We start from the raw sequence: 13,876 nt of genomic DNA, 5'->3' as shown, positions 1-13,876 counted from the left end.
AGGGGAATGTGACTTCCCAGCGTGCGTTGGAGGACTTTAATGATCCTCTTGACTACTGTTTTTTCCCCATTTATTTTCCATGGGTCATATCATGGTAGATCTCCGGAAATAAAAATAACATAACATTAATAAATCTTTGTATTTTCAAAGTTCTCCATCATAGAAGGATACAAAATATCTGTCTTGTTTAAAACTCAGTTTGACAATGAAACAGTGATGAGGAGAGCATACCTGAACCCTTATTTCACACAGCTCTGGGTTTCACTTTCATGGCAACCACGATACACCCCACTTTTCTTCGCTGTAGTGAGAGTCCAATGCCGAACAGCAGTAGTGGGCATTAGTGTGGCCTTCATCAGGAGGTTACACAAAGCTCACTTGGGGGCTGATTTTATGTGCCGCCGACTCTGACATGATGGCAGCAGTCTGTCTGATTGGGGAAGTGTTGGAGACAAAGCAGAAAAGCTGAGCTTCTGACTGAAACACCACGTGTTCCTTTATTGATAATGTGTTATTCATGAGACATAGTTTGAGTTTTATGGTGATCCAGTTGACTTCCAATCCCATCTATAAAGAACGTTCACTGCATTCAGCATTCTATTATTTTTGCCTTAAACGAATATCCACAATACAGAAACAAAAATAAAAATAAAAAGTTATTTGATACGTCTATTTGTTTTTATTTTATTCCCTTAATTGCTGCTGCAATGCAAAAAATGTATCATTTATTCTCCAAAAATAGCGAGTTAGGTCTTTTTCATCTAAAAATGTTGCATTTAAAATCGTATACCTTTCTGAGGTTGACCTTTCATTTTCTTTTATTAATTTAGCTTTCATATATATTTAAAAAATGTTAATTGATCATGTTTAGCAGCTACAAATCTGTTTGGGATCTGTCTGTGAAATCTGTGTCACTACGGTGTGTTACATTTCCACCCTCACCACTCAATAATTCCTCTTTGGTCTGAGTTGTTTTCGTAGCCAGAGGCAGTCAAGTGTTCTCCTCTCGCTCTGATCCGACTCCATGACATTTTGTCGACCACAAGGTAAAAGATTAAAGGTGAAGGTAACGGGCGAAAATGTGTTCCTTGTTACTGGATTCCCTTGTTCATTATCCGCTCTGAAAGTCTGTACCGCTGCATAAAGCTGCCGACCCCTGACCCCTTACTGTAGGGCAGAGAGGCTGAGTGGCTACATCACCATGACAACCTGGGTCAAGATTTATAGTCTATCCCATCCGCACAGACACGCTAAAGCTGCGGTGGGCAGTAATGAACTATAGATCTGTGTCCCCTTTTTCTTTTTCTTTTTTTTTAATTTCTCCACACATGTAAATAAACACACACGCAAACACACACCGTCCTGCGTCTTTGCATCCACACAGACAAACAGTCTGGCTTTGCTTGGTCCATGTCGGTCACTCTCCATCTGCTGGTCAGATGATCAATGCTAATGCCTGTTGAGAGTTCTAATGACACGTAGATCCATACGTAGATGGACTGCACAATTGTGTGTGTGTGTGTGTCCTTCTGCATGTGCATCAGTTGATACCATTTGTGCTAAGAATTTGCAATCCTTTGATGGGGACAGGCCAGCTCTATTGTTATAAATGAGAGTAAGACTGCAGCGTGGTGACCCCTCGTACACTCACACACACACGTCCTCACACTGATACACACACATGCCCACGTGGCTGTTTGCGCTATTGGCAAGTGGAATTAGTAAATGTATGAGCTACACAGAAACTCATTACAACACGATTAGAGACAAACCTCCCATTTAATCTCATTTAGAAGAGGGTGGCTGCCTGTCAAACACAGTCACATTCACACACTAACTTATTTACACACACACACTAATACACACATGCACACACCTTCACCCACATGTCATTAAATACGGAATAACAGTCCGGCTGCCTCTCAAAGATTTGGTATTAAAACATCCTGGAATTCTTGTAATACTGCTGCTAAATCATGAACTACCCGCTGCGTAGCTTTTGGGGTCAGGTCCACCGTGAAATGCAGGATCCAAGAGCATTCTTTTGTTAAGCAGCATAAGTACGACATGCAGGAGTAAAATATTATTTCTGTCTCCTCACTTTTTTAAAATACAAAGCAACAGCCTTACAATTCATTTAAACCAGGAGTCAGGATGGACTTTTCCATCGTGTTCTTCACATGAAGCATGAAAGTCCGATGTTTAACCAGCATTTTGTGTGTGTGAAGTGAAGAGGTGAGATTAATCAGATCTTGCCTGAGAATGCCTGCATCTCGCCCAAGGCGTTTGTCACCAATCGCAGCTCTAACTAGGTGAGCCTCCATCCGTTCAAACGCTGTCGCGCAAAATCACACAAGTGTGAGGGAAAAATATAGTTGCTCACACCCATACACGCGCGCTGGATGCTGACAGATGAGTTTTTATTTTTGGCTGTAAATTCTCTCCGCTGGCAGTTCCGACACATATTGCCTCTGCTCTGGCAGCACACACACACACACACACATATCTATAAAGAAAGTATCTATAGACAGCCCGGCACACATATGCGGTGACCTTCTCTGTGCTGAGTCAGCTGAGAGTCAGAGGTCAGTGGCGGCTGTCAGCTTGTCCGGGTAGAAGGAGGTGAGAAGAGCCGGGGAAAGAGCAAACCTAGTTGGCAGGAGCGTAGAGAAGCGTAGCTTCCTTGTCTCATCATTCGATAAAGACTAATGCAATCAGAGGAGGCCCATATCCGTCACGCCTAATGTTGGCTGATAGAGTCGCAGCCATTTCCAATGCTCTCCCTATAATGCATTTGCCTCTTACGGACTGATGATGCATCACATCATGCCTCGCTAGCTCTTGTAAAAATGGATAACCTGCTGCACGGTTTGCTCAAACCTCCATTACGGTTGACCATTTTCCTCATTAGTGCCAAAAATTATTCCTGAAGGTCACTGCTTTGAGGATGATTGAAGCAAAATGTGTATAGTTTGAAAATAAAACTTTGGAGCCCATGTTGAATGTTAAATAGCCACTTTGAACTTTTGTCTGAGAGACTTTTTGTACACTCTATAGAGGCTTATACACGTATGATGCTATGGTCACCAACCGCTTTAAAGAAATTTATTTCAGCAATAGTGGGGCAGGACAAAAGGCTTAAATGTTACATCTCCTCTGTCAGTTTGTGCTTCATGAACATGCATGTACAGTAAACTGAATCCACTTATTGAATAGATATTTCATTGACATCAATCAGGCATTTCAGAAACCGCTTTATTCTCCGGATGTTGTTGACTCTTTAAGAATCACAAGGATAAATATCTTATCCTATAAAGGAATATACAAGAAACAAAACAAAAAAAGAAATAGTAGAATCGAAGATCTATAGAAACGCTATCTTGAATACCATATATTAGTATGGCAAATTTAATCTGCTATGCTCTGTCTTTTAGGTGCATACAGCGCCAGTTTTAAGATCCCAAACCAACTATTATCACCTCAATACGAAATGTTTGACTTTTTAAATTCCCTCCTTTGGTTGAAATGCAAATTGTTTATTAGTCGGGTTTTATTTTCTATATTAAAAAATATTGTTTGTTTTAGTGTCCAAGCTAAAAAGCTGATTCTTTGCCCACTTAAATAGTGATTAAATTAAGTTAAAGGGAAACTATATGATGTTACGGGGGGCCAGTTACATTCGCCCAAAGTTGCATGTTAGAATGCTTTGGAAAGCAAAGCATGGCTGTGAAGAGATTGCAGATCTGCAGAGTTTGGATTGCTGGACAGTCTAATGGGAATCCAGGTGCTGATGCTCAGATAGTTTCCATAGTTACTCCTTCCCATCCACCCAGTCCTTGTTCCCCCTATTTCCACATCTATCAGCTCCCAAATCAAAACATGAAAAGAAACTGCATGCAGTTGACACTTGAGTAAAACTTCTATACTTTCGGGAGGCCTAGTTGACTTGTACTGGAATATAATGAGTCAAAGTATTGGCGTGTTGAAGACACATAGACTTAGAGAATCTGAGAATATTGTCCTATTGATAACTGAATGTGTGTGGTTGCCTGATCATCACGGATGACCCGATGTTACTCCCATAACACGATGCATCAGTTACAAGCTCTTACAACATCATCCATCTAATTTTTTTTTTCTTGTGGTTAAACCGCTGTGTTGGAGTCTGACCGCTCTTTTTTACTATATTGTGTGCCTAGACGCAGTCATTCATCGAGGTTTCTTGAAGAACGTGAACAGGCAATTAATTTTAGTTTTCATATTTTACAAAGTTGAACACACGCAAACAATGGTGCTGGTATTGACCTCTTGAAGCAGATTTTCTTTTTCAGCACAATAACAATCCATGATGTAGAAGACAAAGTTCTTAGGTTAAAAACTGATGCATTGACTTTATTCTAGCGCTGTACATCTGTTTTAGACCCAAAGAAAATATTTCATGCTCAAAGACTTTGGCGGCAAAATGATCACGGTACACTTCACTACAGTGGTACTGTACACCTAAAAAGGAGGATGAAAGCAGTACCCATGGTTATTTATTCACCCACGCTTGGCATTTTCTTTCTCTGCTCTTGTATATTTTGGGGGAACATTTTATTGCTCTGCTGAGAACTGTTTTCAAAGAAAACTGAACTTATGAACCTGCCGCCGCAGTTCTGGCCCGTATCTACCCAATCATGGTTTTAATTAAAAACATCTTATGGGCCAAAAGGTGTCAATAAATTTTCCTCTGAAGTGTTTTTAAATAATCACAAATGATCTGCTGTACAGCGTTGGCACCCGCTTGGGGGATTTAAGGCAGTAGCTTTGGCTAACTTGGGAATTACGACATGTTTACTATTGCAGTTATCTGGAATGTTTCAAATGTACAACGCCGGCCAATTGGGGTCAAGCTTTTCCGCTTGTTTTGACTGTTCACATTTTATCCATAAGATTTTCTTTACTGCATCTGATTTAAAGGTTTCTTTAAAATTGTGACAAGTAGGTATTGTGTTTGTATATGTTTGAACAGATGACTTGACAAAACATTTTCCTTTGAAGTAGGATTTTCATTGTATAACAGAATATTTGTTCATATTCAATCTGTGTCATTGTTTTAGCCAGCTACAGTTCTGACAATGTTGAACTCATGTTTACTTTTGTCCAAATGAATTTAATTTTAAAAAAAAAAACCTCATCACTAAATCCAGCTGAATCGTCCACCAGAGCTGGACGTTGAATGACTCTAGCCAAGTATGAAAATGTAACACTGAACTATTCAGAGTTGCTACCTTGGTGGTAGGTGCTATACCAGTTTACAGAGTTAAATATGACTAACTGGGCGTTATTTACAGGGTGTCTCTGACTTCATATCCACAGTGTGTGAGTTGTAGGAGGGTGCCATAGATGTTTGAAATCAGTGCGTAAGACGAATCCAAAGAGCGGCATTTGAGTGAAACGGCCTGTTCTTTTCATTTCTTCCGGCTCTCCTGGAGACTTGCCTGAGTCGCTGTCTTTCTTTGCTCGCGCTCCTGTAGCGCAAAGAGGCCATCGTCACTGTCACTCGCGGATTTAATCACTCGGATCTTCCCCTTTTATTTTTCCCCTCGCTGTGTTTCTCTACCTCTGGTAATTGCGTTTCTTCCCCCCTAGCCCCCCTTCTCCCCCTACGTGCGCGTTTGTGAGCGCGCGCGTGTGTGCGCTGTCCAAGGTGCTGCAGCAGCACGCGGCCCCTCCCATCACCCCTCCCTCCGTCACTCCCTCGCTCGCGACGGCAAACGCATGCTGGCTCCACCGCGGTCACGTGACCCGCGCGTTGGCTCGCGAACACCGTCAGACTGCACCTTTTCTGTTCAAGAGAGGGAGAGAGAGAGCGCGCGCCCCGGCTGAGAGACATTCCAACAAACGGAGAGAGAGAGAGCGGGTGAGCGCGTGAAGGAGCAAGTCGTTGAATATAAACTAGTAAGAGGGAGCGCGTGCGAGGGAGTAAAAGGGCGCGCGATGGGGAGAGGGAGAGACACTGAGTGAAAGAAAAGAGAAAAGAGAGCGAGAGAGGGGGGCGAGCAGTAGCACCTTGTCGCTCTGAGGCGAGCCTGGGATAATTTTGTCCGGTTCTCCGGCTCCATCCACCGGCTAACACTCTCCGCCTCTGACTGGGAACCAAGCGGACGAACCCCAGGATGTTCTTGTGGCAGGTTGGTACCACTCATTCTCTAGCGACGCGCGGTGCTGCTGCTGCTGCTGCTGTGCCCACCGGGGCGAGGCTGCCTCGGCAGGTTGTACGCGCTATTGAACGGTGAGCGAGACTGGACCTCCGCGGATGAAGCGTAGGAGGCAAAAATGGAGGAGGTATGACTGCAAATCGAGAATCGATATTTCAACCGCAGTCATTCACCCCGTCTATCAATAACTGAGATGCTGCTGTCTTTTTTTTTCTCTCCAGAGGAAAACGTGTCGTGTTGTGCGGGTTCTCGTGCTAAAATGATGTCGATATCTGTGAACGTAAACAGGCGTTAATACGTTTAAACGACGCTGTTTGACTCATCCGCCGCAGCGCTCTTTGCAATTGAGATAACAAAAGCCCAGCGGTCGCATACCGGTACAGACCCCGGCATTTAAAGTATGTTTGCTGCTTGTATGGTGATGATAAATAACTAGAGGAGCATAGTTTTTGAAAGTATGATTTGAATTCAGACGGGTTAATGGTGTTCATGGCTGAATGCCTCCGTACAAACCTCCTGCGGCAAGCTTGGTGCTTGTTTCATCACAACACTGTTGTTTTCAGGAAATATTGGGGTTTGTCATAAAAAAAATGTTGTGTTTATGAGCCAGTGTGGATGTGTGTGACCCCTCTTGATTGTGCCATCTCTGTTGTTTCTCTAGGTCGCTGTCCAGAGTGATGACAAGGCAGTGAGAGACACACATACCTAAGGCACATACACACACATCTCTGTTGCCCACACACACGTACACCTCTTGCCCCACCAGGACAGGGAGGAGGGAGAGAAAAGTCTGCTATGACGGTGTCATTTCTCTCCATTTCCAGTGTGTGAGCCGCACACACTCAGCTCCGTGGGGAGTTGCCTGCATGGGGGATACGACCCGATCTAGGCCACAAAGATGGAGTTTGAATCCCATTTGTCACATATCTAACTCTTATAGAGATGTTCACACACACACCTGGAATCTCCTATGTCACGAGTGAAGAATGAAGGACTGTCTGGAGAGGGATTAGAGCACCACAGTGAAGACACGTGTGCCAGACCAAGGCAAAAGATGTCCAAAGCCAGCTAAAGGGCCTGTGGGAGAGTGCTAGTTTGACCCCTCCCCATTTCCCACAGTGGACCTAAGTTTTAAAGGAGTTTTCTCTTCTGAAGAGTATCAACGAGAGAAAAAAAACTGCCCATCAAGGGCACCTTGAAAGTTTGCCGTTAAGTGCCCGATAGTGGTCACGATGAGCTTTGGGCTGGAGGGAACACCCCAGCTTTAGCCTCTTATTCCTCTGGTTTGTGTGGGGGGGTAGGTGCGTGCATGAGTGTAATGGCGGTGTGTGTTTGGGCGGCAGCCCCATTGCTCTTCTTGGGACTATGCCTGTGCAGCGTAGGAGGCCAGGCCCATGGAGAAGTCCTGGAGTTTGGAGGCATTTCCAGCCAATGGGGGAGGTTTCCAGTCTGGAACGCCTGTTGCGAAAGCGTGCTGAGCTTCAGCCTGCGGACTCACAGCCAAGAAGGCCTGCTGCTCTACCTAGATGATGAGGGCTTCTGCGACTTCCTGGAGCTACTGCTCCTCCACGGCCATCTTCGCTTGCGCTTCTCCATATTTTGTGCTGAGCCAGCTGAGCTGCAGTCAGGTGTGGCAGTGAGTGATGGGCACTGGCATGCTGTGCGTGTCAAGCGGGACTGGAAAAACACCTCGTTGGAGGTGGATGGACGACTAGAGGGTTGGGCAGAAGTAAAAAGCAAGAGGAGAGACATGACAGTATTCAGCCACACCTATATGGGCGGGGTGACACCTGATCTCCACTCGTCGCCTCTCAGGCTCACCTCACCGTCAGTTAGGGAACATCCTGCCTTCCGTGGATGGATCACGTCGGTGGCCATCAACGGCTCGCTGGTGACACTGGATAGCTCAGAAGGTGTTACAATAACTGCTGGATGTGGCCCGGACCATCAATGCCAGAATGGAGGGGTGTGCAGTGTGGTCAATGAACAGGCCGTCTGCGACTGCTCTGACACCGGTTTCCAAGGCAACGACTGCAGCGAAGGTAAGCCCCTGAACCACGCTGACCCATTATGAACATCTCATCTACAAACACATGCACCAGTATATCACATTTACTCCATACTGACAATTCTAAAGGACAGTGCCAGGTTCCTCTGTAAGCGGACCCGCAGCCATGAACAGTAGTTCCTCAAGAGTATTTCCACCAGCAATAACTCTAGATTGAGTAAACCTATCCAGAGTTGAGGTCCAGCTTCTGAACTGTTTTTTTCTCCTTAAGGTCTGTGGTGGCAGGCTTGGCAAAACGAATCATAGAGATCCACTGGTCCATGGTTGCTGGCTTGTTTTCACACATTTTAATTGGGAGAAGGCTAAGAAGCTGGGAATCAGTGTTCGTCACCTGGCTGCCTGTGTTAATGGCTTTGCATTGATTCTGTATACCGTTATGGGTGCCATGTCCAGGCAATTGAAGTGTATTTTTGTACACAATTGTGTCCTTGCCATCGTTTCCAAGAGCTTGAGAAGGTTCTCTGGGTGTCCACAAATGTGGATGCCAAGCTGTTTCAGGCAGGTTGTTTTCCTAGTGAATGCAGTGTTCTAAATATGGACTAACAGCGACTAATTCGGAAATGGAGTAATACCAAAATATAAATATTGTTGTTCTCCCACATTAATACCATCCAATAACGTTATGGTCAATACACTCTTCAACACACCGGGCAGTCTAATGACTGCCATTATAGAAACAAAACAGTTTGCTTAATGAGCTCAGCTACCATGTTATGACTGATGCCGCAAATGGTTTTAGTTCTGCCTGCTTGGTTGTGGATGTCTTCAGATCGGCTACGGTTCATTCACACAGAACTTCTGTATCCCAAATCAATAGAAGTCTCAGTTACTGTCTTTTGTTTTCTGCTTGACGCCAAAGGAATTGTTCCGCTTTGCATCGGCGATCGTTTTCTTTAATGACAGAAGCCATAACCGGCAGGCCGGCCTTGTCGTCGGTCACCGTTTGTCATCAATCTGACCTCACACCTTGCCCCGCACCACTGTCAGCATCACACCTCCCTATAGCCTCTCGCAACATCTCTAGTAGTGGACGTGCGCTGGACTGTTACCATGGAGACAGGGCCAAGGGAGGGCGACCTGTTTTATTCAGTCTTTGCTCTTTTTGCATTCTCGATCCCCAAAAACAGTTTGCTTATTGATGAACAGTATCTGAGCAGCATTATTTTGGCTTAGCTCCTCATAATCTTTATGAAAAACCAAGCCAAAGAAAATTGTATGGAAATATACTTTCTCTTAAATCACACCACTTAAACACTTAACTCTACCCAGAGATTAGGCTTATGAATGTTGCCTTCATCTGTATACGTTTTTCAATATTTTAAAAATCTACCATCCATGTGCTGCAAAGAATGTCCTCATCTGTGATGAGCAATATAAGCTAAGGCTGCATTTGATGGCTGTTTGTCCATCAATTATTCAGGCAACCTGGGAGCTAATTAGCTTGATTTGATTAGTGCAACTTCACTCCACTTCAACCTTTTTAGTTTAGTGTTGCCATATGTTTGGGACTGATACACATAGCAGGATGGCACATTTAGGTATAATAAATAAATAGTCGTTTCAATCATCTTCTCTGTGATTTAGCAATAATAATCAATAGCACTGCTGTCTATTGATTTTCTTCATTAATTCTTATTATATTGGTCTATTTTTCCTCCTGAGGCCACTTTCTGTCTCTTTCTGTCTCGTCTCTACACATTACTCTACGCTGTTTTATTATGAATATGAAGTTTCCAAATCATCAACCAGCAGCAACGGATGATCCCATATGTAATAACAAACAGGCTGTGATATATTGAGCAGATCTGTCAGCAGTAGAATGGTCGAGGCAATACACATCATCGTACTGCTCCATTGCTCAGCGCTGGTTGTCTCTGCACTCAGAATGTGACAGGTGAACCTATTGTAAGCTTCCTGCAGAAGCTCAAGTCATGGAAAAGAACTTGCAATCATCGATGGTAGAAATGGTGTGTAATGTCAAGGCACAGCAGATGATGGTGGAACAAGCAGGCAAAAAGGAAAGACATGAAATAGATATGGAGGAGCATTAATATGTGATCTAGTGACCTGCTAGCTCTCCAGTCCCCTTGACATTTGACATATTGACTGTTTCGTTTTCTGTTTTATTACCTAGCAGTAGTATCAACTGATAGCTTAAGCTTTAGAGGCTGGCAATAATTAAACTGAATTGCAACATGAGATGGAATTCTCACATCTGTGTCCTGATTTTCACAATCGGGTATTTTTGAAGCACCTTTCACTTGTCTATTTTCAATGCAGAGTTGTGATGAAATTGCTTCAGGGTCTTTTGGATAGGCTGATGAAATTGATGAATCGATTGAAGATGATGAAATTCTCAGTGGGGTTAATGGTTTATCTATCGGAATGAAAGGACGACAAGCCGTCTTTTGGGATCGTAGGGTGTCAATATTGACGTGTGTTTGCACATGTTGGGCGATGCACTGGTTTATATTGCTGAGTAGTGTATATACAGTTGTCAGTGTTAAACACTAGGTCCTCTGATGTTGCTCACTTCAATAATGCTTCTGTTGCAACATTGCCCAACCATTAATGAATAAAAAATTTAGAAATGGTCTTCTGATGATTTAGTTCAAGAGGAGTGTGTTAATGATTTTACCAGCAATCATGTTTAATAATTCTGTGACCTTAATTAGCAGTGACATTAAAATGGTAAAAAAAAAAATTAAAGAGAACATACACACAATGATTTACACAAAGCTGCCTGCAGAATGTGTTTGCTCTCCATGATATAGTGGAGTGCATGGTGGTGTGTGAGACGATGCTTCTCAGGGAATATGCCGGCACTCTGGGATCTGTGGTAGCACATGATCCACAAACCGAGGTAATATCACAATAATATAGAGAGAAGAAGTGTATCAAAATTCGCTAATGAACTGGTGCTGTCGCTTAGAGAAGCGAGGTAGACGGCAGTGAAACTAGGGCTCATCTTCGTCTTTGATGGAAGAAAACAACAGTGCCCTTTTGGAAATGGAAATCAGTGTGTGTGCGAGGAGTTTTGAAGTTGTTTTGTAAAATCAGGGATGGGGAGCTGTGTTTCTCATGTTGTGAGTTCTGTGACTTCTGCTGTCGTTTAGAATCCATTGTGAGTTTCGGGGCTGTAGAATCACAGTTTAGTAAAATTATTGCTCACTCACTGAAGCAAGAAATCCTTTATGTTAAATGTTAAATGTTAAATGTGGACAGTCTTTTGCCTTAAGTATTGACGACTTCAGGTTAGATCATATCATTTGCTGTTTTCAAACAGAGTACTGTTGGTGTTATGCAATACTATACTCAAAAACCTTTTTAGGTTCTTAAATAGAGGCTACACTATATATTGATTATTTTGTAAGAACGTGAAAAGCTACCACATTCATCGCTGGAATAAGTTGAGCACAACTTGAGACGACGCATAAGAGTCGGAGATCAGCCAGCATAGACAGTCCTGGCTGAAGCGCCTTTGTTAATCTTTAATAAATGTCACACGAGGGAAGAGTTGAAAAAATAGTCTGGATGTGATGCTCTCCACCTCTGAGGGTGAAGGTACTGTTGAAGCTAGCTTTTGATCGTAAAACACAGATGAGCTATTGAATGAGTAAACACTGACAATGGGAACTAGGTATTTGAAACATAAGTTATTATGCATGCTGCACTGTTGCTGCTTATCAAGCGCTGACTTGGTCGAAAGTGTTCAAATACCAGTTGTTATAACTGAAATTCTTGAATGCTGCGTTGAAAAAGATTGTAGTTAACAAATACATCAGAACAGTTGTGGGTTTTTTGCGGCTGTATATTTAATGCTCTGAAGAGCAATGTGCACGCTATTACGAAAATATTGCTGAAGCAAGTAACAAGCGGTTGTGCACAGCGATGCATAGATGTAATTACTGTCAAAGCAATCCTGCCCTCAACTGAAGGCACGATGAACTTGGCTTGTTAGGCCTGGCCTGGCTTGCAATGTCCTTGAGGGCAAATTGCTGTTAGCATGCTAATGGCTCAACCTGTTCCTACCAGGCCACTCGCACAAGGGCAAGGAAAAGCAAACGCACAAATCTGCATGCAATGTAGATTAAACACACAATCACACTGACACTCAAGCCCAAACACAGACTCACATATGCATGTCTGTTGTCCTCCTGCACTGCTAATCCGTCCCCACACGTTCCCCTGCTATTTCACATTGTTAGTAGTCCGGTCAATGCTGGTGTGTGTGTGCGCGTGAATGACTAAGAATGGTAGTGAGGCTGTGAGTTCGTGTGTTTTGCATGCTATCTGTTTTGGGCCCCTTGGGAGCTGGTGCAACTATGAGGTAAGTCCTGGGGTAAAACGGCTCTTGAATCCAACGTCCAGGTAGGTTTTGTTGTTTCGCTCTCTTCCTTCTTCTGGACCCTGTTTGTATGTGTGCGCCTGCTTCTTAACGCCTATGATGTAAACATGGTGCCATTACTGGTGCCATCTTACACACGTAATTCCTCCATATTATTTAACGTACCGGACTTATAGTGCCGCATGAAATTATTAAGGACGTGTTTGTGGCCTGCATGAACATAACCATGGTAACTCTGGACTGGTGTGCATGTACAGTAAGTAGCCACGGTGACCCAAGGGCAGAGCATGCATGTTAATGAATGTCTGTCTTTCTCTTTCTTCGCTTGGCCGCCACACCTTTCCAGAGCACATCTACACCCCAGGTAGGTTACACTTCTATCTCTATTCATCTATATTCATCTATTTATCTCAGTTCCATCACTGCATTAGATCTCTTCTCTCCACTCAAGCCTTTATGTCTGTTTTACTTAAAGCATGCATCTTAAGCTCAATCGACTGACTTGACATATGACCTGTTAGCATCCCTTATCTGGGCTCTACACTCTGACTACATCTTCAGTTGCGGAAATGCAGCTCAAGGTAGCCACGATAAATGTGTGTTGGTCAGTGTGGGTATGTGGGTTGGTTGCTGACATCGGGTAAGTACTTCATCTCATGTGTAATCATCGGTAATGGCTCTGCCTCAAGGTCACTAGACAATGCACACATGCTGTGCTGTATACTCCATTACTCAGCTTGTTGTGCAAACATCTGTGCAACTTCTTGTTGTGGCTAAGTTAAAACAAAGACGTTATCAGACTTGGGCAGACATATTTATGACACAGCCACAAACAAACTTTAACACTCACAATAGATTCGCTCAAACAAACGTAGCACCCCATAAGCCTTTCTTGTGCTGACTTTGCTCTTGTCTTCCTTTAAGGTCTGGCACACCTGATGATTGGCGACCAAGGTATGACCTCTGCTTACCTCACTTCCTGTTGTCCATTGCTATACCACCTTCCCCACCCACCACATCCCACTTTCAGTCACAACTCCCCGTATCCCTACTTCATTTCATCACCACCTGGCGCGAGTGGAAGTTGTCTCTCTAGGCACTGAACTAAGGTCAGTTCTTATTTTTGCTAATTGAGATTGCCTCGCTTTAAACGGCCCCATTTGGTCTCATCAGGAATTTCACTTTTAATTCTAACTGAAATGGCTCCTCTGGCGTTTTGCAGTGGAACGGAATAAATATGAGAAAAGGCTTTTGAGAAGA

General features: G+C 43.6%; 1 protein-coding gene across 17 annotated transcripts in view; it reads left to right on the top strand.

Moving 5' to 3' along the window:
- The first annotated feature begins 5,817 nt into the window (after positions 1 to 5,817).
- Positions 5,818 to 13,876, top strand: part of nrxn1a (neurexin 1a) — a 60,860-nt gene continuing 52,801 nt past the window's right edge. For 4 of the 17 annotated variants that reach the window (XM_053853910.1, XM_053853901.1, XM_053853908.1 and 1 more), the window contains exons 1-4: positions 5,819 to 6,173; positions 6,862 to 8,242; positions 12,963 to 12,980; positions 13,541 to 13,570. In XM_053853910.1, the coding sequence (XP_053709885.1) occupies positions 7,510 to 8,242; positions 12,963 to 12,980; positions 13,541 to 13,570 (781 nt within the window). In that variant the 5' untranslated portion in view covers positions 5,819 to 6,173; positions 6,862 to 7,509. Of the gene's footprint in view, positions 6,174 to 6,861; positions 8,243 to 12,962; positions 12,981 to 13,540; positions 13,571 to 13,876 lie in introns of all 17 variants that reach the window. The other 13 variants (XM_053853909.1, XM_053853900.1, XM_053853904.1 and 10 more) reach the window with 8 other exon arrangements.

This window comes from Synchiropus splendidus, chromosome 1, assembly GCF_027744825.2.
Source record: "Synchiropus splendidus isolate RoL2022-P1 chromosome 1, RoL_Sspl_1.0, whole genome shotgun sequence".
In the NCBI taxonomy this organism is placed as follows: domain Eukaryota; kingdom Metazoa; phylum Chordata; class Actinopteri; order Syngnathiformes; family Callionymidae; genus Synchiropus; species Synchiropus splendidus.
Note: the sequence above shows the minus strand (reverse complement) of the source record. Positions and strands in the feature narration are given on the sequence as shown.